At 43.8% G+C, this 27,298-nt stretch overlaps 1 protein-coding gene across 2 annotated transcripts in view; it reads left to right on the forward strand.

Moving 5' to 3' along the window:
* Lhcgr (luteinizing hormone/choriogonadotropin receptor) overlaps positions 1-27,298 on the forward strand; it is a 72,966-nt gene that overhangs the window by 22,230 nt on the left and 23,438 nt on the right. For both annotated transcript variants that reach the window (XM_003472940.5, XM_063228905.1), the window contains exons 2-7: positions 6,199-6,270; positions 8,641-8,715; positions 11,766-11,840; positions 13,545-13,619; positions 13,708-13,785; positions 23,649-23,717. In XM_003472940.5, the coding sequence (XP_003472988.2) occupies positions 6,199-6,270; positions 8,641-8,715; positions 11,766-11,840; positions 13,545-13,619; positions 13,708-13,785; positions 23,649-23,717 (444 nt within the window). The remainder of the gene's footprint in view (positions 1-6,198; positions 6,271-8,640; positions 8,716-11,765; positions 11,841-13,544; positions 13,620-13,707; positions 13,786-23,648; positions 23,718-27,298) is intronic.

The following is a 27,298-nucleotide window of genomic DNA, read 5'->3' on the forward strand; positions in this document are numbered from 1 at the left end:
TGCTCTCCTGTGAACCTCTCAAGGAGGACCTGTCCTGGGAACTGGATTGCACCCTGAGAAATCAAGGGGAGTCCAGGACCTACAGTTATAATTTGCTTCATGCAATACCTGTCTTTAAAAAACAAAGTGTGTCACCTGCACCCTATTTTCCATTCACCTGGGGAATTTGCCATTTAAAGAAACCCTGCAATGAATCCTTTCATTGAACAAGAACACTTTGATAATCCAAGTGTCTCTCAGTCGATAGGTTTTTATAAGCAAGGATTTCCAAATCATCAGTTTTCTTAAAAGGGGGGCAGTTAGCCATCCTGGAGAGCAATCATATTCTCTGGTTAACATTACTGGAGGATTAGTTAACAAGCCAGTGAACTGGCTCTTCCCAAGGTCATCTGTGCTATTAACTCAAGAAAATCAAGAAGAAAAGAAGCCATGCCCATCTCTGAGGTCCCAAGAGACATTAAAAATTACAAAAGAGGCAGGATAATTTTCCATAATTTTCTTTGAGATAACTGGGTTTATCTTAATGCTATGCATTCCCTCAGGGATGGACTCTGACCGTAAGTGCACTGGGCTTGGCCGACTGGGGGCCGTAACAGCTGTCAGTGGCCCAGGTGAAAGAGCTGTCAGGAAGAGATCTACAGATGGGGGCTCCTCTGAGAAGTCTCACCGTGAGCGACGGGGCTGTGCCTTTATTCTGCACATTGATGATCCTTGCTGAGGGCTGCTCAGAGGAGAGGATGTGATCCCTAATGAAGCACCAATCAAAGGAAGAAAGTACAATTCCAGAACAGTAATTCAGCTGAGAGCTTCAATCACCTACCCTTCCAGTGGCTGGGAGAATAAGCCTCTGTCTTCAAGAGTAAACTTAGCAGCCCACCAGGGAGTCCACTGGAGGAGCCAAGGCAAAGCGACTGGTAGCTGAAGTTCAGGGTCCCAGTTAGTGCTGGAGAGCCCTGTTTCAAAGTCAGATGTCAGCAGCAAAACACACTAAGTTAATCCTAACCATAGAGCAAGCAAGAACCAGTCTGCTGCAGCATATCCCCACGAAACAGAGATACAGGGATGGATGGAGATCTGGTGATGGGGAAGAAAGGAAGGTGAGAGTTCCACTCCTAGATGGGCTCTGGGGACAGCAAGGCTCTCAAAAGATGGTTGGGTCTGGTTTAGACAATGCCTAGGGCTTTAACAGTGCCACAGCCAATCCCAAGATCCCCAGAGGAGGATGAACAACTGTGTTCCAGTCCTAAGGAGCAGAGATGGCTCCTGCTTCAACCTGCACATTAAAGGGCTGGGAACCAGCAGCTGGAGCTCGCGAATGAGCAGATGGAGTTCAAGAGCTCATGAAGAAAAGACAGCCTTGGTCATTCAATCTAGTACTTGCTTCCACCTTCGAGGTAAAGGCACATTGGCAAATGGAGTCCGCTCATATCCAGATGCTGCCTGTGTTGCACCAGTTCATTTAAAAATCTAAGTTTAAGGCTGTGAAGAACTATGCAAGTGTAATACACAAAAGTAACTATATGACTTTATGACCATATTCATAAATAGTTCACAGGCTACTCACTCAGCAAGCAATCGCTTTCCACCCTACAAGGGGGAACTCACGCTGGCCAAGCAGTCCTGGTTCTCTGTCTTCTGAGACAGCTGTCTCACACACAGTGTGGAGTGCCAGATACCCTCTGCTGGAGGCAAACAGGGTAGTGCCTTTTCAGTATTTTTACTTACTTTTTGCAGAGCTTTCATTCTCTCTCGCTCTCTCTTTTTTTTTTTTCAACACGGAGACAGCAGAGCCACTGAACTATCCTTGCTTTTGGCCACTTTTCCCTACTTTTTCCTGGCTTCTGACTTTAGTCAGATATTAACTAGACTGTCCCACCAGAGTTCCCGAAGTGCACAAAGTTTCTGGAACACATGTACGCCTAACTAACTTCAAGAACACTAACAGTATAAAGAACAGAGGGAGGGAAGGACTCAGCTACTCAGTAGATAGTAAAACTTATTCTTTTCCATTTGTCTCTAGGTACATAGGGGTTAAATTAATCCTATTTCTTCATTCAAGTAACATTCGCATTGGATCCTTCAAAGTCCTCTGTTCAAACTATTTTATCTCCCTTTTTTACATCTATTCATCTTGACTTACCATAGACATTGTGTTTGTATTTATTTATTTACTGATTTATTTGTTTGTTTATTTTTGGCCTTGAACTCAGAGAGATGGGGTTACAAGCATGCAGCACCACACCCAGTTTTATATTTTATTTTAAAAGTTTCATGTGTGGATGCATTATATATATAATTTGTCCCTTGTTTCCTTCAGCCATGATTCCAAGAGCCACTCATACTGTCAGTGCCTTGAGATGGCTTTTGTTCTCCAGGGTACACCTCCTCAGTCAGGTATGCACTGTCTACGTTTTACCTGCTTCTCCACTCAGTCATGGACACTCAATTCCCCTGGTGCCACAATGCTGGAAAGAAAATTTTTGCACAGGTCTCCTTAAGTACCAGTTTAAGAAATTCTCCAGAATTTATACAGGAATGGGATTGCAGGGTTATTTAGACCACTGATCACATTGTTAGAAATTTATAGCATCATGAAAGGAATAATACAGGCATCCATTAGAGAAGGGAGCACCTTCACCGGAAATAACTCAAATGGTTATTAACAAATTATGGTTGGATAAGAGGAATAACTTTTAATGCTCTATAGCACAGTAGTTTAACTATGGTTGACAACAATTAATTGTTTCCAAATAGTTAGTGGAAAGGATTTTGAATATTCCCAATACCAAGAAATGATACATACCATCTTGGTTACTTTTCTCTCTGGTTGATGGGACAAAATACCTGATGCTCAGAATTTAGGAGGGAAAGGTTTATTTACCTCACAGTTTATGGAGATTTCAGTCCATCAGCTGGCTCTAAGACAGAATAGCATGACAGAGGGCAACCATTCATGGCAGCAAAGGAGAGCAAAGGCAGCGAGAGTGAAAAAGGAGGCGCATGGAGAGAAGGCTTTTTCTGCCCCTTATATTGTATGTAGGCTACCCACCCTGGGATGAGCGTAGCGCTCATACCCGTAATCCCAGTACTGGGCCATGAATTAATCAGGAATTCTGGATGTCTGCCACCATGACTGCATGAGGCTTTGGGGGGACATCTGAACACAAACCATAACACATATCTAAGGTGCAGTTACAATGATCTGATCATTAAACATTGCATACATGAATTGAAATGATGCACATAAATATGTCAATTAAAAATAAAAATATAGCTGGGCATGTTGGCACATGAGTGTAATCTCAGATCTCTAAGGGCTGAAGCAAAAAGACTGCCATGAGTTTGAGGCCAGCCTGAGCTACATAGTGAATTCAAGGCCAGCCTAAACTACATAGTGAGACTCTGTCTGGAAAAAACAAAACAAAATATGTATATATATGCATATATATATATTTTTTAAATGCTATATTTTTAAAAAACAAAAAGCACAGGTCACACCATGAACAGACAGATTTAAATATGGAAAACAGACACATGAATGCTTAGGAACTGCTGCCAATTGAAAATGAGTCAGAAATGAAAATATGACATCTTGAAATAAGAAAATAAATCAATAATGAAAATGTTCTGAGTTTGGTTGGGTCCACACAGTCACATCCTCCATGGCGTCCCCCAGGAGCATGTCTGTTATAAAAAACAAGGCACCTGGCTCACCCTTTTCCTCTTCCCCCTCTGTCCCAGGCCTCTTTCTTGGCCCAGTCACACCCACAAAGCCTCCTGCTGCAGCTTGCTGGGTGTCCTTTGAAGCGGGGAGGCTCTATTTTTTCTCTCCTTATTGCTGCCTCTCCTGCTCTGCAGTGTCAACATCAACTGCAAATTTTCATCTTGCACCAGAGCTTTTCTGGAGTCACTGGGGACGCCAGGGCATAATCTACGACTTCTTTCCTTTCTGCCTGACCCGTGCTCCTCATCTTTCATCCCACATCAATCAAACGCTCAGGCAACTTCCCTGGTCGAATCAGTACCAAAGGGCTCTCTGGGAGCCACAGCAAACTCCCATTTGGAAGAGTCAGCCTCCTGCAGGAAGGCTCCAGCTTCTGGGCTCCATTTGCATGAATAAATAGCTGTGAAGGGTTCTGCAGAAGCTTTTATGTAAACACTCTCCAAAATATGCTCTACACTGCATTATCCCCAGCAATAAAGATTCTGGAATCAGAATTTGGCTGTCAGTTTTATTGATGTTGCATGGAGTACAGTAGAATACCGCTTTCTCTTCTGGAAATTTATTGGTTTGGCAATGTGGAGAGCAATAAAACTGTGTTTTTAATCAGTAAGCCAAGAGGACATGATTCCAGAAGAAATATAGAAAGCAAACACACCATTGCAAGAAGATTTCTCCCTCCTCTGTCCCTGCTTTTCTCAGGTCCCCTGTTAAATAATTTTGGGTGTTGAGCTATGTGCTCAGTAGGACTGCCCTCAGGAATTGAATCAGAGGACCAAGTCTGGATTACTTCTTCTAGGATTGTATCATTTCGGAGAAAGTGTTGAGCAAAAGCACTTTTTTCAAATGGAAGCTCTATTAGCTGCAAGGCAGAAAGTGCTGGTGAGCTGCTTTGTAAGAGTAACAGAGAGAGCACAATGCTTCCTTTCAAGAGAAGCAAGGTTACAACACCGGCCACAGCCCTGCTCACCAGGAGAAAACAGGTTACCAAGCACATGCACAGTGGAAAGGATGTTTGCGGTTGGTTTACTCAGTTGTTACCTTTCTCAATTTACTTAATCTCTTTATGACTCAATTTCTTCTGCTACCCAAGGAAAATACCTAATTCACTTCATTGCTGAGTAAATAAAATAAGGTTACAGGTGGTGGTGCATGACTCACACAGCAGCTTCCACTGGTAGCAAGTCCCTTCTTACACTGATTAAAATCTCCTCATCATAGGGAAAACCTTTCTTCCCAGCTAAGGCAGTCCCCACTCCACAGACCAGGAAAATAAGTCAGCATCTCTCATCCCTGTTCTCATTTCCCAAATAGTCACTTCCCAGTCCCTTCCTCTCTGCCAGTCCTTAGGGCAACATTGTGAACAACATCAATAAGCAGTTGAATGTTCTTTCTTCTCTTGCAGAAATTTTCCTGAATCATCTGAACCACGTTGGTTCCTTAAACAGTCCCACATCATCCTGTTCTAGCTTTGATATTACTAATTATCACTTTCCTTCTCATGTTGTATACTGCTTTTACTTCGATTTTAAGAATACTAAATTGTCCCTATGGATGTGAGTGCCTGGAGGAAATGCTGTCACAGAGATTGCACCAAATGACATGGGATGGCCATGCGAATCAATCATAGGAGTGAAGTGGCCAGGGTGAGGTCATATTTCAATAGATTGTCCAAGGAAAATGGTATAAGTCAAGCTAGGACCAGGCTTTTGAGGGCTTTTTTGAAGGTTCTAGCAGGGGACTGCAACTATTAATATTCCTTGGCCAAAGAAACTGTCCTTCCCTATCAGAGCAAGTCCTCCTCAACCTGGCACGTAGCAAAGGAAGAAGGGGACACCCACCTGGCCAGCCAGATCAGTCCAATCAATGCTGGCAATCAATAGGGTGACGGATGTCACAGCCCAATCGCCCTCACACCTGGGAACACGCTTTTATTGAATCATCTCTTTTCCCTCCTGCTTAGTTTCCAACTATGTTTTCACCACTAATTTCTCTATTCCATTCAAAACAGCTTTTTGCCCATCCACTCAACCGAGCCCGGAGGACCACTCTAGAATTACTTGCTATTTAGTTGGTGTCAGGCTCTATCCTTTACTTGACTTATGTTGATTAATCATCACAACACTCCTCTGAAGTAGAAATTATTATTCCATTTTATTGTTATAGAAACTGGAACAGACAGCTTAAATAACATGCTCGGGGTCACACAGCCAGGTAGCAGTGAGGATTTGATCCCATGGGTGTTTAACTTTAACATTCATGATCTTTACCACCAAATCACATATTCTTTGATAAAGATAAAAATGATTCATGGCTTCTATCTTTGCTAATACCAGAATTGTCAACCTGAATCCATCCCACTGCTAGCTCTGTATCCACACACACCCACACATACACACTTACATGCACTTTATTCGTGAATTTAAAAGGTACCCAGGCTCAAACCTTAAACTTAGCATCCCTTTTTCCTTTTCTAGATCACTCACCTATCTCCCTGTCAAAGTAATTCCACCTCAAGCTTTCAAAGGACTTAATGAGGTCATGAAAATGTAAGTAAGATACTGCATATCAAAAGACATACATAATTGAAATAATGAATTTTTTCCTAAAAGAAAACAGAGTTGAAAGGGATAATTTTTCCAGGAAAGAAATTGTGCTTAGGAAACCAGACTATTTTTATTTTTATAATACACATAATATCTAGGGGCCTTTGAAGAAAAGGTGTGATTTTTCAAGAGTCATTAAAATCCAAATAATTAACCTTGCTTCAAAGAACTGAATACATTTTGATGAGTGATGTTATACTTTTTAAACAGAAAAGACGATAGATTTCAATCATAAAAATTCTCCTTCTGCTAGAGCAACTATTCCCATGTGTCACATTTTTAGATAACTTCCCCATAGAAGAAAATGTGTTGGAAGTTTACTGTGTATCAAAAGATAGATAACCTTTGTATTAAAGTATAACAAATGCATGGCAAAACACTATTTATAACTGTATTGATGAAAGGCAATTATCAGAAGTGAAGCATCCTGGTGATGCAGTGTGTTCTCACGTTTGTGAAATGCTATTTCAAGCCTTCATCCCATAGATGAAGATCCCATAGACGGAAAGAGAACTTCCCAGCATCCTCCTTAACATTAGCCTGGACCAAAGGAGTCAGTGGCAGCATTGCATCTAAACTGAATAACACTCTGGGCTTTCAAAGCAGATTTGTATCTCCTAAGATGCTTCACGGTCAAGCTTAGCTTCTTGGGGAACCTCTTCTCTCCTTTAGGTATCAGAAAACAATGAGAATATTTTTAAAATAACTGCTTAAGAATATTGCACTTTATAGGAAATTCACTCTAGATTACAGACACGTTGATTTGTTTGAGCCTATCCCAAGCACTTCTGCCTGTTCTCAAGTTTAAATGTTGAGTTTTGATAACTTTTAATGCATTAAGACTCCCCACTAAGGAAAACTACAGTTAAATAAGCAGTTAGGAGGAAGATGAACAAACCCAGGAGCAATCCATTACTGTGCTGCTCAGAAAAGACATTAACTGCCTTAGGTCTTGCCTTTCTGTGGGCTAAAGCTCTCATCACGTCTGGAGCCTTCAGTGAATGCTAACCTTGAAAACACATAAATGTACAATTTGTGATTTTGAGACTTCTTTCTCAGCTGGTAGCAAATGGTAACTTATGTTGGTATTTTAAAGTCACACTGACATTACCAACGTGCTTGGGGATGATACGTGACAAGACTGCTTTTTTTAAGATCTCAGGTTTTCATTATTTTTTAAAATTTTTTTAAATTTCTTAATTAGTACATTTCTGCAATCCATGTAGTTTACAATCATCTTGGGGAGTGCTTACAAGTACATATTACAATTGGCTTCTTTTTTAATCCCCTCCCTGTCCCTCCCCTTTCTTTCCTCCTTTAATTCCCCTATCTTGTTTTTTTAGTCTTGTTGATATTGATCTTAGCTCATGTTGTGTTGTATAATGTTTACTCTGAGGTTCTTAGGCTCCTATACACGGCTCCTTTGTCTTTTTAAACACACAATTTAATCATTAGTCCATTCATGCATTCCCTAGTTGGTGTATGAAGCCACCAGGAATTCAGAATGAAATAGAAAATATTTGTTGTCCTCAACTTACTCAGAGTTTTGAGAAAAATAGTTGAGAATAATTATAATCTGTGATGGATGCATATATACAGGAGTTAATCACCTGTCACACCTTCTACAAAATAGCCTCAGAAGAGAGTTTTGGGAAACCAAGGGTTAAAAGATAGGAAAAGATTAGTTCAGCCCAAATTGAGCCTCCCTCACTGGGCATGGTGGTACAGGCCTATAATCCCAGCACTTGGGAAGGTGAAGTAAGAGGATCACCTTGAGTCTGAGGCCAGCCCAGGCTACCTAAGCAAACGCAAGCCCAGCCTGCCCTACATAGTGAGAGCCTATCTCAAAAAAACAAACAATCTAAGTAAATTAAAGCTTCTTTAGAGTAATGGAATTTGACCCCAGAGATCCCAAGTCTAGTCCTGAACCTTTGTGTAAACACTACTTGTTTCTCTTCTCAAGTCTTTGATTTCTAGAGCTATAAAACAGAGGAGTCTGACTAGGTTTTCTCAGAGGGCCCATCCACTTCTAACAGTCTATGATTCTGAGAGTCTAATAAACAAGAGAAACGTGTGTCACATCAAGAGGGGTTACTGAGACATGCGTTCCAACCTTACGAGGGTTACAGACACCAATCAGTGTTCCTAAAGGGAGAGGTTGGCACTTTCTGATGTAAAGACAGTTTGCACATTCTGTTCTTTTTCAGAGGGACACAATGGAGTCCCTAGTTGTTGGGTCACACACATAGCTCATGATTCTGCAAACATGGTCATTTCTTTCATGTTTCTTTTTTCTTTCCCTCCTCCCCCTAGTGAAATCTCTCAGAGTGATTCCCTGGAAAGGATAGAAGCTAATGCCTTTGACAGCCTCCTCAATTTGTCTGAAATGTAAGCATCAGCGAACAGATAGTTATGGCTGTACACTATTACCACCGCTGGCTGGGGCCCACTTGGTATTTGTGTTCAAGCATCCACTACTAGGAACCCAAGAGGAAAAGACTACAGCAATTACTAGGTCTGGGCAGGCACTAATTTCTCTCACTCCAGTGGCCTGAAGGTTGCCATGGTGACAACTGGTTCTCCCTGGGAGCTGTATAAACTCTGAAACATCACAACACAATGCTGGAAATTAAAATTGACATGGTGAAGTCCTGGCAAGTAGCTCCTGCCTTATGGAGGGGAGGAACAGAGTACTCAGGGTAGTTGGAAAATTTGGAATGGAGCTTAGAGATGGGGAATTGGTTGGCTGGGGGCTGTTCTGGCATAGTCCTTTCTGTAATGCTGCTTGGATACCCACCATGAAAATCCCTATGCGGATCCTGTGTGTATTAGACTTCTATTGCTGATAGTGTTACCATGATGTTCTAGAAATGACAGACAAGGAATCTTTTTCCAGAGTACCATCTCCCCTTCTTTCAATAAAAGGTCAGAAAAAGACTGGCTCATTGCCACTTTCAGATAATGAGCCTGTGGCCCAGAGAAGCTAACTGGCTTGCCTGGCATCCCACAAGTTAGTGCCAGAGTTAGTAAATTCCACATCTGCCCCTCATGGTTCCAATCTGACCCACAGGAAGCGCCCTCAAACTCTCCTGCTGAGCAGAATTAAAGAGGGAGGAGAGAATCATGTCAGTATCACATATCACTTGAACTCTCCTGGCTTGGCATTTCCCTAGGTTTTGCCAGTAATCCCCACGGCTACTCTGCAGAGTAGACTAGTTACCAGGGGAAGGAATGGAGCTAGAAAAGGGGCTGAAGTTTGACCTGTGACACTTCAGACTCCAGCAGAACTGAGATCAACCCCAAGGTTATCTTCCTTCAAAGCCCATATGACTTTCACTATACCCCTGTGAGTGGTCCAAGAGTAATTATTTAAAAGAAACAATTAATTGATGAGTATTTGAGTAACTGCCTTCCAGTTCCAGACCAAATGCTATTGGAATACAGAGGAGGTAAAGTATGCATGTCCACCAGGACATAGCAATGAAGCTAGGAAGGTGAGACTAACTCACCAATTGCAGTAAAATCCTAAGCAATGGGTATTTAAGAGCAAAAGGTATAGTCTGAACTTGGCTGCGAAGCAGAATTGTGCGCAGAGCTCACTGCAATTGGAGACAACAGCACCATCGCAGACATGGAAACAGACTTTCCAGGTATTGTGGAAACACAGTTTCATATTGAGAACCACCAGGGAAGCTAATTATAACATTTCGTGGGATGCAAAGCAGCATTTACCAACAGAAAGAAAATTAAACATTTTAAACAGGAAGTTTATGGATTCCCGAAAGCAGCCCTGAATGGTAGCTCCTCACAGGTTTGTATGGCTTCATTCACAGCTGTAACCAGCATCTAGAACAGTGTCTGGGACATGCAGGTGCTAAATGCAGAATAAATGAGTGTAAGATCAGGCTCCATAAGGTCTTTAAGAAGTACAGTCCCTTCATCTCACCTACGTAATGCCCTGTATGGCCAGTGATTCCTTGACTCCATTTACTGAGAGATATTGCCATGAAATAGCACTCACATTGGAAGAATTAGATGTCGATTTTCATCTTATAAGTAGAAACAGGAACTTGTGGTGAGCACTGGACCTGGAGTCAGAAAAGTTGGGTCACACTCACGTTCTAGTACCTTGCAGTTATGAAACTAAAGGTGAATTACTCAACCTCCTGACTTCAACTGTCATAATAATAATCATTATCCACCAGCTAAGGCCTACTATAGACTAGACACCCATAAGTATTCCTCAAAAACACGCTGTAAGGAAACTGAGTCACAGAGGGCATTGTGTGATATCTTCAAGGTCAGATGACCGGAGAATCAGGACATAAAACCAAGCTGGCCCCAGGGTTCACATTCATAACCAACACACTGCATTTTTTTCTATAGAACAAGAGTAATTATATGTCCTTGTTGGTGGTGGGTGCCTGGTTAAGAAATCCCCTGGTATTTGTGTCCTTTTTTACTGAATCCAAAGTGGACAGGGTTAACAACTATGGCTATGACTAAAGGGTCAGCGTCACTGGCAGCCTGGAGAAGGGGTGGGCACCATTGTGCTGATGTGGCTGCCTGGTCACTCTGCAGAGAGCTGACCTTGAATGATCTCAGCTCCTTTTATGACCCAACACCTATGGGACAGGAAGTATACACATTTATTTATTTATTTAGATATATGTATTTTACTGTGTCAAGAATTGAACTCGGGTCCTTGACACTGAGTCATATCTTGAGTCCTTTTTTAAAAAATTTTGAAATAGGGTCTTGTCACTAAATTCCCCAGGCTGAGCTTGAATTTATAATCTTCTTGCCTCAGCCTCCCAGATTGCTGAGGTTATAGGTGTGCACCATCATGCCCAGCTTCATTATATTACTGTATTCAAACTTTACAGAAGGGAACACTCGTTCCAGGAAGTTGGGAAGCTGGGTATATCACATAGCAAATTATCTGCAGGCTGAAAATAGAACTCAAAACCGATGGCCTCTACCCTGTGCTGTTCCACTGACTGGATACCCCACCAATAACTGCTCAGTGCGGTTGCCAGTTCTATACAGAGAAGACTAGTTGGCCTGCAAGAAGAGAAGCCAATATGCTCCTCTGCTGAGAAGAGACTCTCCCACTGTCTCCGTAGTGAAGTAGGATATACCCAGCCAGGAACCCTGGGCGGTGGTGTTATCTGGAAGGGAGGTTTGGGGTTGGGTGTGCAGAGACAAATTTCTAGCTAGGTTGCCTCCACCTGCCTCTGCAGAGTGTTTGAGCAGTTTCCAAGAAATAGCCAAAGAGCCTTCACCAAGCCATTTCCAGCTCCTCTTCTGCATGTGAAATTGCCTTGATTTTGTTGATGGCATTTTCCGCCAGCAATCTCTGGTGACCACAGTCTCATGCATGTCAGACAATACTCCCCTGATTAAACTGCTATCTGTTTTCCCTTCTCTCTTCACAGACTGATCCAGAATACCAAAAACCTGGTGTACATTGGGCCTGGTGCATTTACACATCTCCCCCGGTTAAAATACCTGTGAGGAATCGTCCTTTATAAGCACTTGGGGGAGGGGGGAGACATCGGATGAAAAGTCAGAGCAATCAAAAAGTTGAGAAGAATGTTTTAAACCATACAGTCAGCATATTTTTACATGTCCTATTCTTCTGATTTAATCTGTATTTCTTGTCAACCACCCTTCTGGGAGCTTTTGCATACGCATTATAGCAATTAGTGGTTCCCAATATTGTTTCTGTCCTAAACGCCTGGGACCATTATACTCTGTGGTGATTTTCAAAATTAACAATGGGGTGGGTGGGGCAAGGTGATGACAACACGTCCAAGAGTTTAAGTCAGGATCTGAGGTAAGTGGATGGGAGCTGGAAGCGGAAGGGGCAGTTCGATCTCTTTATCTCATTTATTCATTCATTCATCAAGTGAAAAGCTTTAAAGCACTGCCTGAGGTAAGCACTGTGCCAGTGTAAAGTAAATCATTATTTTGCATTTCCCATTACATCTCACCAAGTCTACTGGGTCCCATGAGGAGCTGGGCGCCCCTGCAGCCCAGCAGCAGCGGGCCTTGCCAGTGGGACTACAGAGTTCCTGAAATCTGATGCCATCTTTAAACTCGCTACTGTAGATCTTCTCATATGTCGAGAATCTGTACTCACAATGAAAATTTTATTCTCTTCTTTTTTGAAATTTTTATTCTGTTTATCTTTTCAGTAGTGCACATTTGAGAACATAATGTTTACACTCCTTATGTGGAGTTCATACATGTACAAACACACATTATGTTATGATTCCCTTTTGCATCGCCTACTCCTCGCCTGGCTCCTCTCTCTTTCCATCTCTTCCTCTCACAAAGAAAAATTTAAATTCTCCTAACACAGATACCCTTTCTCTTCTTTCTGATAAATTAAATTTCACCAACTCCCCATAAGATGGAATGTCCAACCCTTCGATGCCACAAGGGAAAAAAAAAAGTAAAACAGAGGGAGCAGGAAGCGACACCTCTCTGGAGGTCCACATGCAGCCTTGCTCCTGGGCCTTCTGCTCATGTTCCCTGGGCAACTCTAACACTGGACACTTTCGAAACAAGCTGTTCTGTGTCCACCACCCTCCAGGGGTCATGGGGATATATATACACGCTGTTAAAAAAAAAAAAAAAAGGCAGGAAGAAAAGAGCCTTAAGTAATTCCAAGCACCAAAGGAATGCGCAGTGGTTTCAATGAGATATAAGAACTTTGTGAATTGCAAAGTAGCTAATAAAGGAAGATAGTTCATAACGACAGAAGCAGATTTCTTGAATGAGATTGGTCTTTCTGAAGTGTCTGAGTTAAAACCTACTCCAAAGGAGAGGGGTGTTTCCCAAAACTATGAAGAGTGATAAACTAATTCCCAGGGAGAATGGAGTACAATACAGTATAGTAGGAAGTATGTAGTTGTGTAACTAGGAAAAGACAGGCTGGAAATTCAAACAGAAGAGACCTGCAAGCTTGGTCCTAGACCCTCAGTCTCTAAATAAGAAGCAGTAGAGCAACTTCTCCACAGTACTTAGGCTGTAAAATGCTGAGTCTCCATTAGCTAAAAGTGTTATTGATAAAGCCAAACTCGATATTTTTAAATTTAATGTGAAAATACTGTTTGCAAAATGCCTTTTTACTCCTTTTTATTTTTACATCTTTATAACAGTCACTTTTACCAACTCTGCCCATGTCACCTCTCTGCCCCAAATCACAGGAGCATCTGTAACACAGGCCTCCGAACGTTTCCAGATGTCACGAAGATCTTCTCATCTGAATTTAATTTCATTCTGTAAGTACCAGGATGATTGCTATGCATCACAGTTTCCTATTCGCAGCTAAAATTTGGAAAGTAAATATTTCTAATTTCTTTCCTCAAGGGAAATTTGTGATAACTTACGCATAACCACCATACCAGGAAATGCTTTTCAAGGGATGAGTAATGAATCCATCACACTGTGAGTAGACTCCCGAATTCTCTTTCTGTGGCTACCTCCTGTTTTTTTCACTTCTAGCTTGAGGAGAACAGGCATCATGTTCTTTGCTCACTGGCATTGCTCTTCTTACCCTAAAACACCAAGGATGGAAGGAGCTCTGTGCAGTAGCACCAGAGCCATGTATTCACCTAACAACTAGCCAACTAATGCAGTTTGAAATAAATCAAATGGGTCTGGAGACTTTTTAGTACTGAATTTCCAACTGGTGAAACCTCGCTGTGTTTTGGAGCACTCTGAGGCTATGAAAACTGCTAGAGAGGAGTGGCTGTCTCCTTAAAAGAGAGCATAGAAACATTTAAGATTTCAACTGAAGACTGGGAGGATATTTTCCAAGTAGGTAGATCAGTTCATCAGTAGGCTTTGCCCTCTTTCTCTGATTTTTCACCTTTCTCTTGGGTCCCTCTGAGACAACCCTATCTATGGCCTTTCCTTCTATCCCCTGATACTTAATGTCATTTTGACAGCCCTGTCTTGAGTCACCAGACTCAGAGACCCCAATCCTTTTGGGTGTTCCTTAGGACTTAATGTTGCAAGCATGGTGCATGAACAGCGTCTTCAGCATCTTCTGAGAGCTGAGGAGGAATGCAGACGCTCAGACACACCCCGGCCTCACTGACTCAAAATCTGCACTTTCCCAGGGTCCCACATGATTGACAGTATAGCAGAGGCTGAGAGGCACTGGACTTATCTCTTTGTGGTGTCCCTGCCTGACTTCCCTCTGGAATCCCTGCCATCTGTCTTCACATAAGATGCCCTCAGTGCCCTCCCTTGCCCACCATTCAGATTCTGCCTTCTGAGCACTGTGTCTTGTTTCCTTAGATCTGAAGCCCAGTGACCATAACCCATTCTGCTCTCCACCTCCCTCTCATCCCTTCTGTTCTGGTTGCATCTCAGGGTAGGATTGTGATGAGAGAGTAAAGGAGATCAGCCCTAAAGGGAAAAAAGGGAGCACGTGGATTAGTGTGACCAAAATGAAGTCATACACGTAAAGCAAGGGAAGAAACCTTCTAGAAGGTTCTCTTTTATATCAGTGCTTCCTAAAACTTGGGTATCAATGGGTCACTGCATGTGTACACTATTTTTTGCATCAATATAGTTTTACATGTGTAATTTTCATGTTACAAAGCTGTGACCAACATAGCCCAGACTCTTGTGCAATTAAAAGAATATTCAGCCGCAACAAAAAAATTATTTCAAAATAACTCCAGTCCTCTACTAGCAACTCTTAAACCCTAGGAAGGAGACTCTGTAGATCCCTCAAATTCTTTGCTGCAGTCTGTTCCTTTCTCTTTCTCCAAACACCATGTTCTGCCAGATGCTTATAAAGTATTTCCGGCTGATTATTGCATATGAGATTCATACAGTGTCCCTATGTCCTCTAGGGGTATTCACAGCACTGACTCTGAGAGAGGGGCTACCACATGACCTGAACCTCAGTATTGCTAGGTGTTTACTGAAATCATAACAGATGAACACTAACCTTCTTTTCCTCCAGGAGCTCATACTCTCAATGGGCACAGTAGACATGAAATAGTGAGAGATACAAACCAGTAGACAGTTGTAGAGTGTGCACTACATAGAAATAAGATCTCAGAGCATCTGCCTGGGCAGGAGAAGTCAGAAGTGGCTGCATTGCAGAGCTGAGGCTTGATCTGGACCTCACTAAGTCAGTAGCACTAAATTTGATGAGAGCCGCTAGTATTTACATAAGGCCAGCATTGTTCAAAGAGCTCACTGAAGTCTCACAACAACCTTATGTGGTGAGGGCTCTAGCCTTAATTTAAATAAGGAAACCAAAGCAACAAGAGGATAAGCATTTACCCATGGCCAAGATTTGGAAGCAGGTCATCTGGCCCCAGTGACACGTTCTTAATCATTAGGTGGTGCCACAAACCAGAAAAGGGAAGCAAGAGGTCCGGGCGGGAAACAGTGTAAGCACTCACGCAGCTGCAGGAGGGAGGCAGGGTGAGAGCCTTCTGGGAGTAAACTTCCTGCCTAAGGTGGAGGGCCTTGATGACAAGCTAGATGGGACAAGGCTTGGAGGAAACTCAAGCAATAAGAAGACACTACCCACTAGGGTAGCCCTTATTCAAAGAACAAAATATGCAAGACTTCCGTCAATTCTGACCTAAATCTAAAATAAGCAGGACCCCACAGGTGTTCTTCCCAGATAAATGTACTGAGAGGGGAATGGAATGAAAGGTGGAGACTTGAGGGCTATGAGCTCACAAGACAGGACCACCATCAGTCTCCAGGAGAAATCAAAGAAGTTTTCTCACACATCACATTTCCAGTATATACATAACAGCCCCAGGGTTGGCACCTCCTGCTAGAGATGATCTGAAGGGGAATCATGCATGTCCCGACCTCAGGGTGTCAGGACCCCATCCTCCCCTCCCGGGGAGCCTGTGGGCCACCTGGCTGCTGCCCCTCCTCACTCCAGGCCCCTCCCTCATTTGCCTGGTGCAGTTCTTGGCTAAATGTGCCCTTCTGTGAGTGAAGGGTCGTGGGGAGCACCCCACTGAATAAAGAGCAGTGCCATAGAGAGGAACTAGCAAAAACAAGCCCTCTTTTTTCTTTATTAGCAGTGTTCGAAATTTCACTTTTAACAGAGCCTGTCCTGCCCTCCCTCTACCAAAACCTTTACAAACTGTGAGTTCATTTAGTGAAAACAAAACACTTCACTTGATGCAGGAGAAGCTCAGTGGGGCTACTGCCAAAACTATGCATTATGCTCTTAGGACCCTTTATAGCCACTTTAGCTTTTCATTAAATCTCCTTAAGAGGCCACCTTAAAATGCACTTCCTAAGTGAGCGCTTACTGCCACACCCTTGAAATGCATGACTGGCCAGACCAGTCTACAAAGGACAACCTTGACTCCTCTCTGCACTCCACAAAGACAGAATTGCCATGACAATTACTTTTCTAAGACCCTTTGGAGAAACGGTGTCCAGCAAACCCTGACATGGCTACTGGCAGTACCGAGAGACAGCTGGGCGTGGAGACAGAAGCCTCTGATTCAGCCCTGATTCTTCTCACCAGCTGAGCAGCCTTGGTCAAATCAGGCCCCCTTGATATGTCTCTGTGTTTGTTCATTCACCAGGATTATATGTGCCTCTATATTCCAATTTAATCACATAGTGTCCACTATACACTTATGCAATTATCACAGTGAACCACAATTAAAAGCTAAAATTCAGAGGGAACTATGCTCCTGGAGGAGATGAGCTCCTGCTCACCATCCTGAGCCCCAGGAGAGCTTAAACTCATCGCTCCCAGTGGTTAAGGACCTGCCCAGCTTCCAGCCACACTAGACTAGATTTAGGGGGTTTTGTGGCCCGACTAGATTATACCCAGCAACCTTCTTCAATCAGGGGAGTTGAGAACACATGAAGTGAGTTCCAGCACGTTGGTCCTTGCCCGGGAGAGCTTTGGACCATCATCCACAGTGGTTACGTGCCCGCCCAGCTTTCTGGAACACTGGAGGTGGCACGGGAGGGCCTGAGGGCCTGACTGGACCACGCTCAGCAACCTCCATTCAGTCCCAGGAGCCGAGGGCATAGGAGACAGTTTCCAACATGCCCAGGGGAAGCCTTGGAACAACACTTAAAACATAGATATATAGGAAAATGTCAAAAGGAAAGTTCAAAATGCAATCTCAAACCTCCAGCCCATCCCATGAAATCCTAGGAGCTATATACATAGAAGAAAATATATGCCATACACCTGAAATATCTGAAGTAATAGAAACTGAAATAAAGAAGCAACACCAGGAAGCTTTAAAGGAATTCAAACTAGAAATAATCTCCCAGGTAAAAGAAGAAATTATAAAAGTAATGAAAGAGATGCTGAACACATCTAAAGAATACAAAGTTAAAAAATTAGAGTAACAAAACAGAAAGAATCCCTGGATGAACAATATAAGAAACAAATAGAATACATGAAGCAGATTCAAAGAGATATACAAGAAATAAAAAATTCCACTGAAAGTTGTCAAAACCACCTCAATGAAAGTGAAGATAGAATTTCAGACCTCAAAGACAAGATTGCAGCTAGTAAAGAGGAAAGTAAAGATCTTTTAAAAATAACAAGGAATCAAGAAATAACAATTTAACAGCTGCAAGATGATGCAAACAAAAACAACATAACATTGATAGGGATAAATGAAAAAGAAGGGGATGACACAAATGATATTAAGAGGCTATTTATAGAAGTAGTAACTGAAAATTTCCCACACATGAGAATGGAAACTGACATTCGGATTAGTGAAGCATATAGAACCCCAAATAGCCATAACCAAAATAAAACTACAACCAGACATATCATAATTACCATTCCAGAAATCCCACATAAGAACATAATATTAAAAGCTATTAGAGATAAAAGACAGATCACCTGTAAAGGAAAACCTATCAAATCACAGCAGACTTCTCAACACAAACAATGAAGTCAAGAAGAGCATGGAGTGAAGTATTTCAGATCCTAAAGGAAAATGATTTCCAACCTAGACTGGTGTACCCTGAAAAACTTTCCTTCAGAATGTATGGAGAAGTATGATACTTCCATGACAATGAACAGCTGAAGAACTTCAGATCACCAAGCCAACTCTGCAAAGAATACTGAACGAGAGATTAGATACACTTAGGAAAAAACCACTAAGCAAGGCAGACAAACAGAATGGAAAGATAAAGATGCAACAGAAGCTAAAATTCATGCAACCTGGAGCAAGTCCATTGTGTTAGGCCATTCTGAAAATTCTGTATCTCATTGTCTGCTTTTAATTTTTTAATTTATTTTTTGAAGGACTGAGGATTAAAGCTAGGTCTTTGCACTTACTAGGCAAATACTCTACCACTTAACCACATTCCCAGCCTTAAATACTTTTTATTTAAAAATTTTTAACTGACAAATGATTTCGCATGTGCCTTTCCACTGACAACTAGAAAAAACAGTGCAATAAACATGTCTATGCACCTAACCTAAATTCACCGAGACTTCCTAACAGTGGACTACACTAGTCCATCTACATATGAGAGTACACATACTGCCCTTCTGCCAGAATACCCAAGAGAAGTTTACAGATAGTGTGACATTTAGCATGTATCTCCCCACTCATAGGGACATTGCACCCAAGAAAATCAGCAAGAATATAGTGATTTTTGGCCTTAAGTCTATGTTTAAATAAGTGTCTTTCATGGATTTTTTTTTTTAAAACATAGTAGCTGAACGAAGTTTCTGCACCACATTTTTACAGTTTCGGGACTTCATTCTCGGAAGCTCACCCCGCAAGCCCCCACCCCCTTGCCGTCCCTTTCCACTATTCTGGTGGACACTGAATCCTCTGAGGCGCTCAGGGAAGTGGTCTGGATTCATATGATGGCACAGCTGTGTCTAGACTCAGGTCAGATGTCCCGCAAGAATCCTGCTGGGGTACGACCATGCCCTGTTTCTCTCTCTGCCTCCTGCAAGTACCTCATGTCTCGCTGTCTCTTGCATACGGTGTTGACTGCCAGACCTCATTACTGAAGAACTAACATTCGCTTTGCCATTTCTAAGTGAGCCGTGGTAGGACATTCTGAGTTACTTCTATCCTTCCTTCACATTTACTAGCCAATGGTTCTGTAAAAATGAGGTTTGCTTTATCTGCCTCCCATTCTCTTTTGAAATATCACTATGGAATGTGAATTTCTCAGAAACATTATTCGATATATTAGAATCCATTACTGTCATCATTCTTTTTGAAGGCTGTCACCTTCTTTATGACTACATATGGTAAAGTCGTATAAGCTGACATGTACTTGGCTGAGGTAGTGGGAAACAGGAGTCCTCTGAGCTGCTGGCGGGCAGCAGGCTCACCCGTCAGGACAGGAAGCCCTTGCCATGGAAACTATAAGACCCGCGGAAATGAGAGACCCTGAGGTACGTTCAGCACTGGGGACAGGGCAGCACACGGGCAGCAGCTACCCACACAGCCACTGTGATACATCTACTAAGGAGCTGTCTTCACGCATGAGGAATGATTCAGATATTTAAAAAGAAAGAAAGAAAAAGCTTGGGAAACTGGCCACATGGGAAAGGCCATGGTGAATGTACCAGCCCTCCTCTCCACAATGGCCATTTGATAAAAATTTGCTTACAGTTATATTACTCAAGAGTACATTGTCTAAAATGCGCCACCCTTCCTTGATAGGGCCACTTTCTCAGACCTTGAAGATCTGCAAATGTAAATTAATCTTTCTTCTATGAAATCATCAAAAAAAAAAAAAAAAAAAAAAAAAAAAAACCTAGATGGCCATGTGATCCAAGCAGACACTGTGGCTGTCTAATTTGTTAATGTAGGCCCAGAAGTGCTTCGCTCCAAAGCAGCTCTCCAGACTAGTGTCATCTGTGGTTAATTTCTAGGGCCCGAATCCTATTTTGAATAAGTAGCTGCCATTGTCTCTGCTTGATTCACCATTACTGACGTTTCAATACAGAGTCTGGACAGCGCCTGCAGGCGAGGGGCTGTCGCTGTGAAACAGTAGCCAGGCGGACCCCGCATTTCTGCACCGTGACAGAATCCTCACAGCAACGACCTCCACCAGGTTTAGGGGGAAAGGGAGGTGACTCTCCGGACATTTTCAAAGGCCATTCAAAGCAGCATGCAGCCTGACTGCATGAAGCCTCCACCTGCACTGGTAATTTCTCCAGAGCAAGGAAGCTGCTCTCTTAATCAAAACTAAGCAGCGCATCCCTTCATGGGCAACTGGTAAAAGCAGAAAGAAGGAGCAGCCGGACAGGAAACAGCATCCACTGTCTTTAGAAAATTGGGACAAGCAGGACCCAGGCTACAGAAAAAAAAAAAAAGTGACATGAAAATCACTGTAAAATCTGCTGTAAATACACCCGTGGTGTTAGCACAGGCCGCAGAGGGGTGAGGCCCTAGCATAGTCCCAGTGGAGGACAGAGGTAGTTCAGTCAAAAAGGTGGCCTCCAGCACATGGGGATCCTGCCAGGAGCAGGGAGAGGGAGACATTTTCCCTCTATTTAGATCAGAGAGCTGGAGGCCACCGCAGAATGCAATAATAATATAATAGGACCAACACGTGAAGCATTACTGTGCTCCAAAACCTGCCGCTCAGTATCTGACATGCGTTTATCTCTCTAATCCTCAAAACAGCTTCAGGAAGTTGACACTGTGGTTATCAGCTCTATTTTCAGATTAAGAAATTGAGGCACATAGAGGTTCAATACTCTGCACGAAGCAACTTTGTGAGTAGCAGAGCTGCGGGCCGAGCCCAGGCAGGTGACTCTAGTACCTGAGGACTCAACCATATGGCTGCTTTAAAGCAACAGCATCATGAGCCCAACAAAAACAGATCAAATCCTAACATGCATGGAAACTAGGATCAGGGCAGAACACAGTATGGAGGGGAATGGGCACCCTAACAAGTGCAGGCAGCTCTGCTTTGCCAAAAACAGAGGAAAGCCTGCTTCTCCTCTGTCCACAAGAAACACAGCCCCATCACTTTTAAGGTAGAGAAAGCAAGGGGGGAGGGGGCCTAGACCCTGAACTGAATTCTGAGCCAAAGGTATCTGATCTGCACTCCAGAAACAAGAGCTGCCTCATGCTAGGGTTTACCATAGGCCAAGTGTTCCCAAGCTGGTGTGGCTGTCACTGCCCTGGAGACCGTGTCAGGAAAGGGCCTCTTCTTGGACAGCACCACCAGGTTCCAGGGCAGGTCTAGAGTGTACCAGGTCACAACTCTGCATTTCTGACAAACAGATTAGATTCAGCAGATGGAGGAGAATGATTTGGTGCATACTGGCCTAGAGTCTAAAACCTCCAATTTCAAAGTTCAGATAAATCACGCCTATGATTCTTTCATCTAAAAGTGATTGCTGTAAACCAATTCCAGCCCCGCAAAGGACAGGAGATTGACAAAGAATAGCATTCTAAAGTGTGAGGGTTTTTAAAGTTTCCACAGGACTGAGCTGCTAAGAAGGAGAGAAGGCTGTGTATGTCACCCAAGTGATGGGCACACACTGGTCTTCTAACCTGCATTTTCTGAATTTCATGGTTCAAATGTATTTCAACCTGAGTGCCACCTCGGGTTATCAACTGGTCTGTCCCAGGTGTGCTGTGGGCTTATGGAAAGAGCGCACACACACACACACACACACACACACACACACACACACACTATTTTACCCATATACACACTAGGCACATTCGCATAGAGTATGAGGTGAAATTCATGTTTGTTTTATTTGACAAAGACCAGAGAAAACTCATGACACCAGTCACCTGGAGCAGGAGCAGGTGGAGCAGGGCTTGTGTCTGAGCTATTTTCCAAGCCCATCCCTCACTCACCAGCTGGTCAGCAGCTGCCAACAGTGCTTGCAGAGGAAGACAGAGTCTTGTCAGGTCCAATCAGCTGGCGTACCACACCCTTTTCCACTTGGGTCTGACATGGCTCACGAAGAACTTAAGTATGTACGTGAGAGATGACGCCCTTCGGATTTGTTTGGCTGTGACTTACAACGAGACATTCTTCTTGCCAGGCTCCATTTGCTCATCCATTCATTTAACATTTGTTTAGCATAATAAACCCAGGCATCACCACTGTCCTAGAACAGGAGGTTTCTGCAGTGAACTAAGCAAGGTGCGATCTTGTTCCAGTGAAATTTGTGCTCTTCTGGGGAAGCAGATAACAAACAATGAAATGCCGTGGGTCAGATGGCGACACAGCTACAGAGGAAAAACCAATCAGGGAACGGAGACCGGGAATGTGGGGGTGGGAAATTGGCCTTTCAAATAAGGCAGCCAAGGGCGGCCACACTGAGAACAGGAGGAGGGCAGAGAGTCCACCAGGACAGGGACTCCAGGAGTTAAAAACAAATAGCAGAATGGTGTGCTGGAAGCAGCCCCGGATGCAGTGTGTCCTGGCCCATTCTTTCCCACCATGGGCTTTACACCAGTCGCTTTCGCTCACGAAGCCTTTTTCCTCTTTATAAATTAAAGGGGTGCTGCCTGACCCTCTGCAGGCCTCTTCCTACCTCTAACACTTCCGAGGTCTGTGTTCTCGGGAGCCTCTCATGTCTGCGTGTGGGCAGAAGTGTGTGAGTACATGTGTGCACGTGTGTATCTATATATATGCCATCTAAAAACAGGAAGGCAAGTTTTCATAAATGTTAATACTACTTTCCGTTTACTCTGATACTTCCCATTTGTTCTAGTCTGCTCTGCTCTTCTTCATGTTTTGAATGCTGGTTTCACTCAACTAAACAGAGTTCCTATCCACTCATGGGCCTTAGGAGCCATTCTCAGGCATTTACATCTTCTTGGCTGTGAAGCCAACTTCGGCATCAGAAAAACCATGTACTTACCCGTGAAAAGGAGCAGGTGACAGCACCCTGGGGCCCGATTCTGCCCTTGGCAGCCCCCAGAGCTCACAAGCCCAGCAGGGCCGCAGAGCTGGAGGGAAGGGTGAGCGGATCATGGGGCCTTGAGCCCCAGCTCCGCCACTGCCACCTGCCGCATGTGCTCAGCCACACTGAGGGGTCCACTTTCGTGTCAAGAGTGGCTGTGACAATGAGATCAAGTATCAGGCACATAATAGACACTCCAAATGCTGGGGGTGCTGGAGGAGGTGGAGGTAAACCAGAGCAGGAGGAATAGCTTCAGCCCGCACCATCTAAAATGCTGGAGAAACCGAGCTGGGTATCACGATGCCAGTGATTACCTCAGTCATAAATGTCACCGGAGGATGAATGTGTGCTGCCGAGCTGTGTTTCTCTCGGTTCCTTCCCATCCCTAAAGTCTCTCTTCTCCCTCCTTCAGCAAACTATATGGAAATGGATTTGAAGAAGTACAGAGTCACGCGTTCAATGGGACGACGCTAATTTCGCTGTAAGTATGTGCTTATTTCCCTGGCTCATGAATAAAAATGAAGCCTTACTCTGGCTAGCAGATCACATTCAATCTTCAGCAACTAACTCAGGGCAAAAATAAACTTTCAAGTGGCTAGTCCTCAGTGTCTCACGCATGTTACTAGGCAACCGGCTGGCTGCAAACCCCAGAGCACCCGAATTTCAAAGACAGATACAGCCTCGATATGTTGAAGTTGACGGTTTGCTGAAATATTCAACACCTTACTTTATGCCTCCTCCAGCTCCCAGCTCTCCTCGCCATCCCCTCACTCAGGCTGATTATGTCTCAGAGGCAGCAAATTTCAGAAAGAAACTCTTCCCCAAGCCCCGCTGCAGAGAAACTGGGTGACACCACTTAGCCACCTAATCAGCCACCAAGGGCCCACTCTAACAGACCCCTCCCTCCCACTAGCCTGCAGGAGGGAAGGAGGTCCTGTTCCCCAGGCCAGGAAGCTCTGCTTTCCACCGCAGCGCCCCACTCCAGCAGAACCCCCAGCAGAGCAGCTTCACCTCCAGGAGGTGCCCACGGGCACCCTCTCATTGTTCTGATGGTTCCTTCTCTCCAGGGCTCTGCTTCAGGAGAAGCACATTCTTAGGTTTGTGGGGACCTGGGACCTACCCAGCCCAGCACAAGTGAGGTGCCCGGCACCCTACAGTTGTGCAAAATGAAACCTAAGAGCACAGGAAAAGCTCATCCAAAGCCAAAATTAAACAAAACAAAAAAGCTTTCCAAGCAAGTGAATGTATAAATGATGACTTACACTAATCCCCTGCAGACTTGAACACACATGGGAATAACCTGCAGTTTGTTAAGACACTGCTGCCCAGGCCCCAACCTGATTCCGGGTCTAGGGATCATCACAAGACAGTTGACCCTACAGATCTGAAGCTAAGTAGCACAAGTCTACATGAGCTACTAATGATGTTAAACTATAGATCTTAAACCAAAGACCCTATTCTACTGATACATGCTACACCATTTGGCTGTTAAAGAAGAAGCCTATGGTAGATACCAGATAGTACCCTCCAATGCCCCTGATTCTCATCTGGTGTGACTAGAGCAAGTCACTTCAGCTTTCTAAGCTACAGTGGCCTCATTCATAAAATAACGCCGTAAGAGGCTTGCTTTGAGGAAACATTTTACAAAAGGCAAGGTCTATTTTGCATCTTCAGGATTTAGCATATAAGAAGTGCTCATTTATTAACTTTATAATGTATAACTGTAAATGAATGAGTAAATAAGATTGTATTTTTAACTTGCCACAGGGTTTAGCATATACGAAATACTCAAGGAATGGTAGCTTTTTAAAAATTTTTCTTGCTACCATATTGTAAATTGGCCCTCATTTCTTGTTGACTCAACGTTGACACAACGAAGGATTCATTAACAAGAACCTTGAGTTCATAAAGGGGCCACACAGTTGAATCCTGGCTCTGTTTCTGCCAAACTTAGGGGTTTTAATAGCCTCTCTCAGCCCATTACTCTCATGAGTGTCATTCCATTATTCATTCAACAAGTACTTGCCGAGGATGCGCTGTGCTTGAAGAAACACGCTGTACTGTATTTTGGGGGAAATGAAGGCATGTCCTGGGCTTCCCTAGCAGGAATTTGTAGCCTCAGAGGAAGTGCCTCCAAGTGGTACACGAACTGTACCCTAAGTAGTTACTAAAATAGAAGGTGAAGCACACAACCTGCCCTAAGAGAAATAAAATCCTCTGGGATCCCAAAGGCAGGAGAAAGGGAACTTACAAGAAGCTGGAGAGGAGAGCCAGGTTTTGAGGGGGGCCGGATTCGAACACGCAAAGATGAAGGAAAATGTGTTCCAGGCAGATGACAACAAGAATGGCCAGAGAAAGAATCATGGGATGTATTCATGAACCCAAAACCCTCTTTTATTTCTGCGTGTTTGTGTGTGTGTGTGTTTGGGTTGGGTGGGGGGGTGTTGAGACAGGGTCTTGCCAGGTTCGGGTGGCCTTGAACTTGCAGCACTCCTCCTGCCTCAGCCTCCTGAATGCTGAGATTCCAGGCATGCGCTGCCCTGCCTTTTTAGAAAGTTCTGAATGTGAATTCAAGTCAAAGCAGGCAAAATTATCGGTGCTAGGTTAAAGAAGATCATCTCTTCCGCAGGAAGTGAGAAGCAGTTGAAAATTCTAGAATGGGAAGTATGAGACGGAAGCATAAAGGAAAGTTCACCCGTTAGCAGGGAGAGTGGAGGCCAGCAGGGGCGGTCAGGGTAGAGACACGGCGCTGGGGGCTTCTGAACAGAGAGGGTAGTTCAAGTCCTTTGTGACCAGAGCACCTGCGCAAAGGGGAAAATAAGCGGACTGAAGATAACATTTGGGATCAGGAGGGAAAGAAGCTAGAGCAGAATCAAACAGAAGTGGGAGAAAAACCAGAGTTCACCCAGAGAAGGACAGGGGAGACAGAACAGAAAAGAACCTGGGTGCTCAGGAGGTCTCAGCTATGACAAGGAGGCCAAAATGGACACTGTTCCATTAGCCAAGATTCTGCATGGTCATGTAGCTCACAGTAAGAAATAGGAAGCCAGGAACACACATCAGTGTGCCAAGAATAGGAATCAATTTTATTTGTGTATTCATTCAATAAACATTTATTAAGCACCACTCATATATTAGGCACCCTGGAGGTGTTGAGTCTGCAGTGACAGAGTACACAGTCCCTGCCTTATGATGTTTCTTTTCTGGCAGCAGAGACTAGCAAAAAAAATCAAGTAGATATCAAATCAAGTACTTAACACATAGATAAGTAAAATTATTAAAAATTAGTGATAAACCATGAAAGAAACAGCCCATTGCTGAGCTCTGAGCATCAGATCAGGGGTGAGTGAGATGGCCAAGGGACTCGAGGATGAGTTCATGAAGGATGTAATATTTAGGCTGAACCTAAAGGGTGACAAGGAGCCCACCATGGAAGTAGTGAGGGGGATTGCACTACCAAAAGCAGGAGCAGCATGTGCAAAGGTCCTGAGTTGGGAAAGAGAAGAAGCTGGTAAGTTCAGGAGCTGACAGGAAGCCCCTATGGATGGAAGGTTTTCAGTAAAGGAGATAAAGATGACCACGTAGCAGAAGCATGTCTTGTGGGACAGAGAGGCTGGAAGGAGGGGTCTGCAATCTCTTCTGAGGACAGAGATGTTCACTAAGAGTTTAAATGAGGAGGAGGAAACAGTTTTCTGAGCCAGGAAACAAAATGTTCTTACTACATCACCAGCCCAGTCTCTGACCCCTTCCTCACAGACAAGCTGTCATTTTCCAGAACAATGGCAGGGAAGCTCTACAAATGCCCCAACTCCCCTTCCTAAGGGTGGCAGGGGAGAGAGGGCCAGCATCTGGGGGGCCCAGGGCACCCAGTCAGCGGTCTGTGCCTCCAAAAGTCATCCTGCCTCCCTGTGCTTCTCACCCTGGAAAGGTGACCCCAATCCCACACGGCCTGGGAGAACACTCAGGAGTGACCCTCAGGAAAATGTGCTAAATGAATCGGACTTCCTCTCCTCCCAGTGTACCAAAAGACACGCATTTTAATAAGAAGACCCGAAATGCTTC

This window comes from Cavia porcellus, unplaced genomic scaffold (genome assembly GCF_034190915.1).
Source record: "Cavia porcellus strain 051 isolate PalLab524CR breed Dunkin Hartley unplaced genomic scaffold, mCavPor4.1 scaffold_1, whole genome shotgun sequence".
In the NCBI taxonomy this organism is placed as follows: domain Eukaryota; kingdom Metazoa; phylum Chordata; class Mammalia; order Rodentia; family Caviidae; genus Cavia; species Cavia porcellus.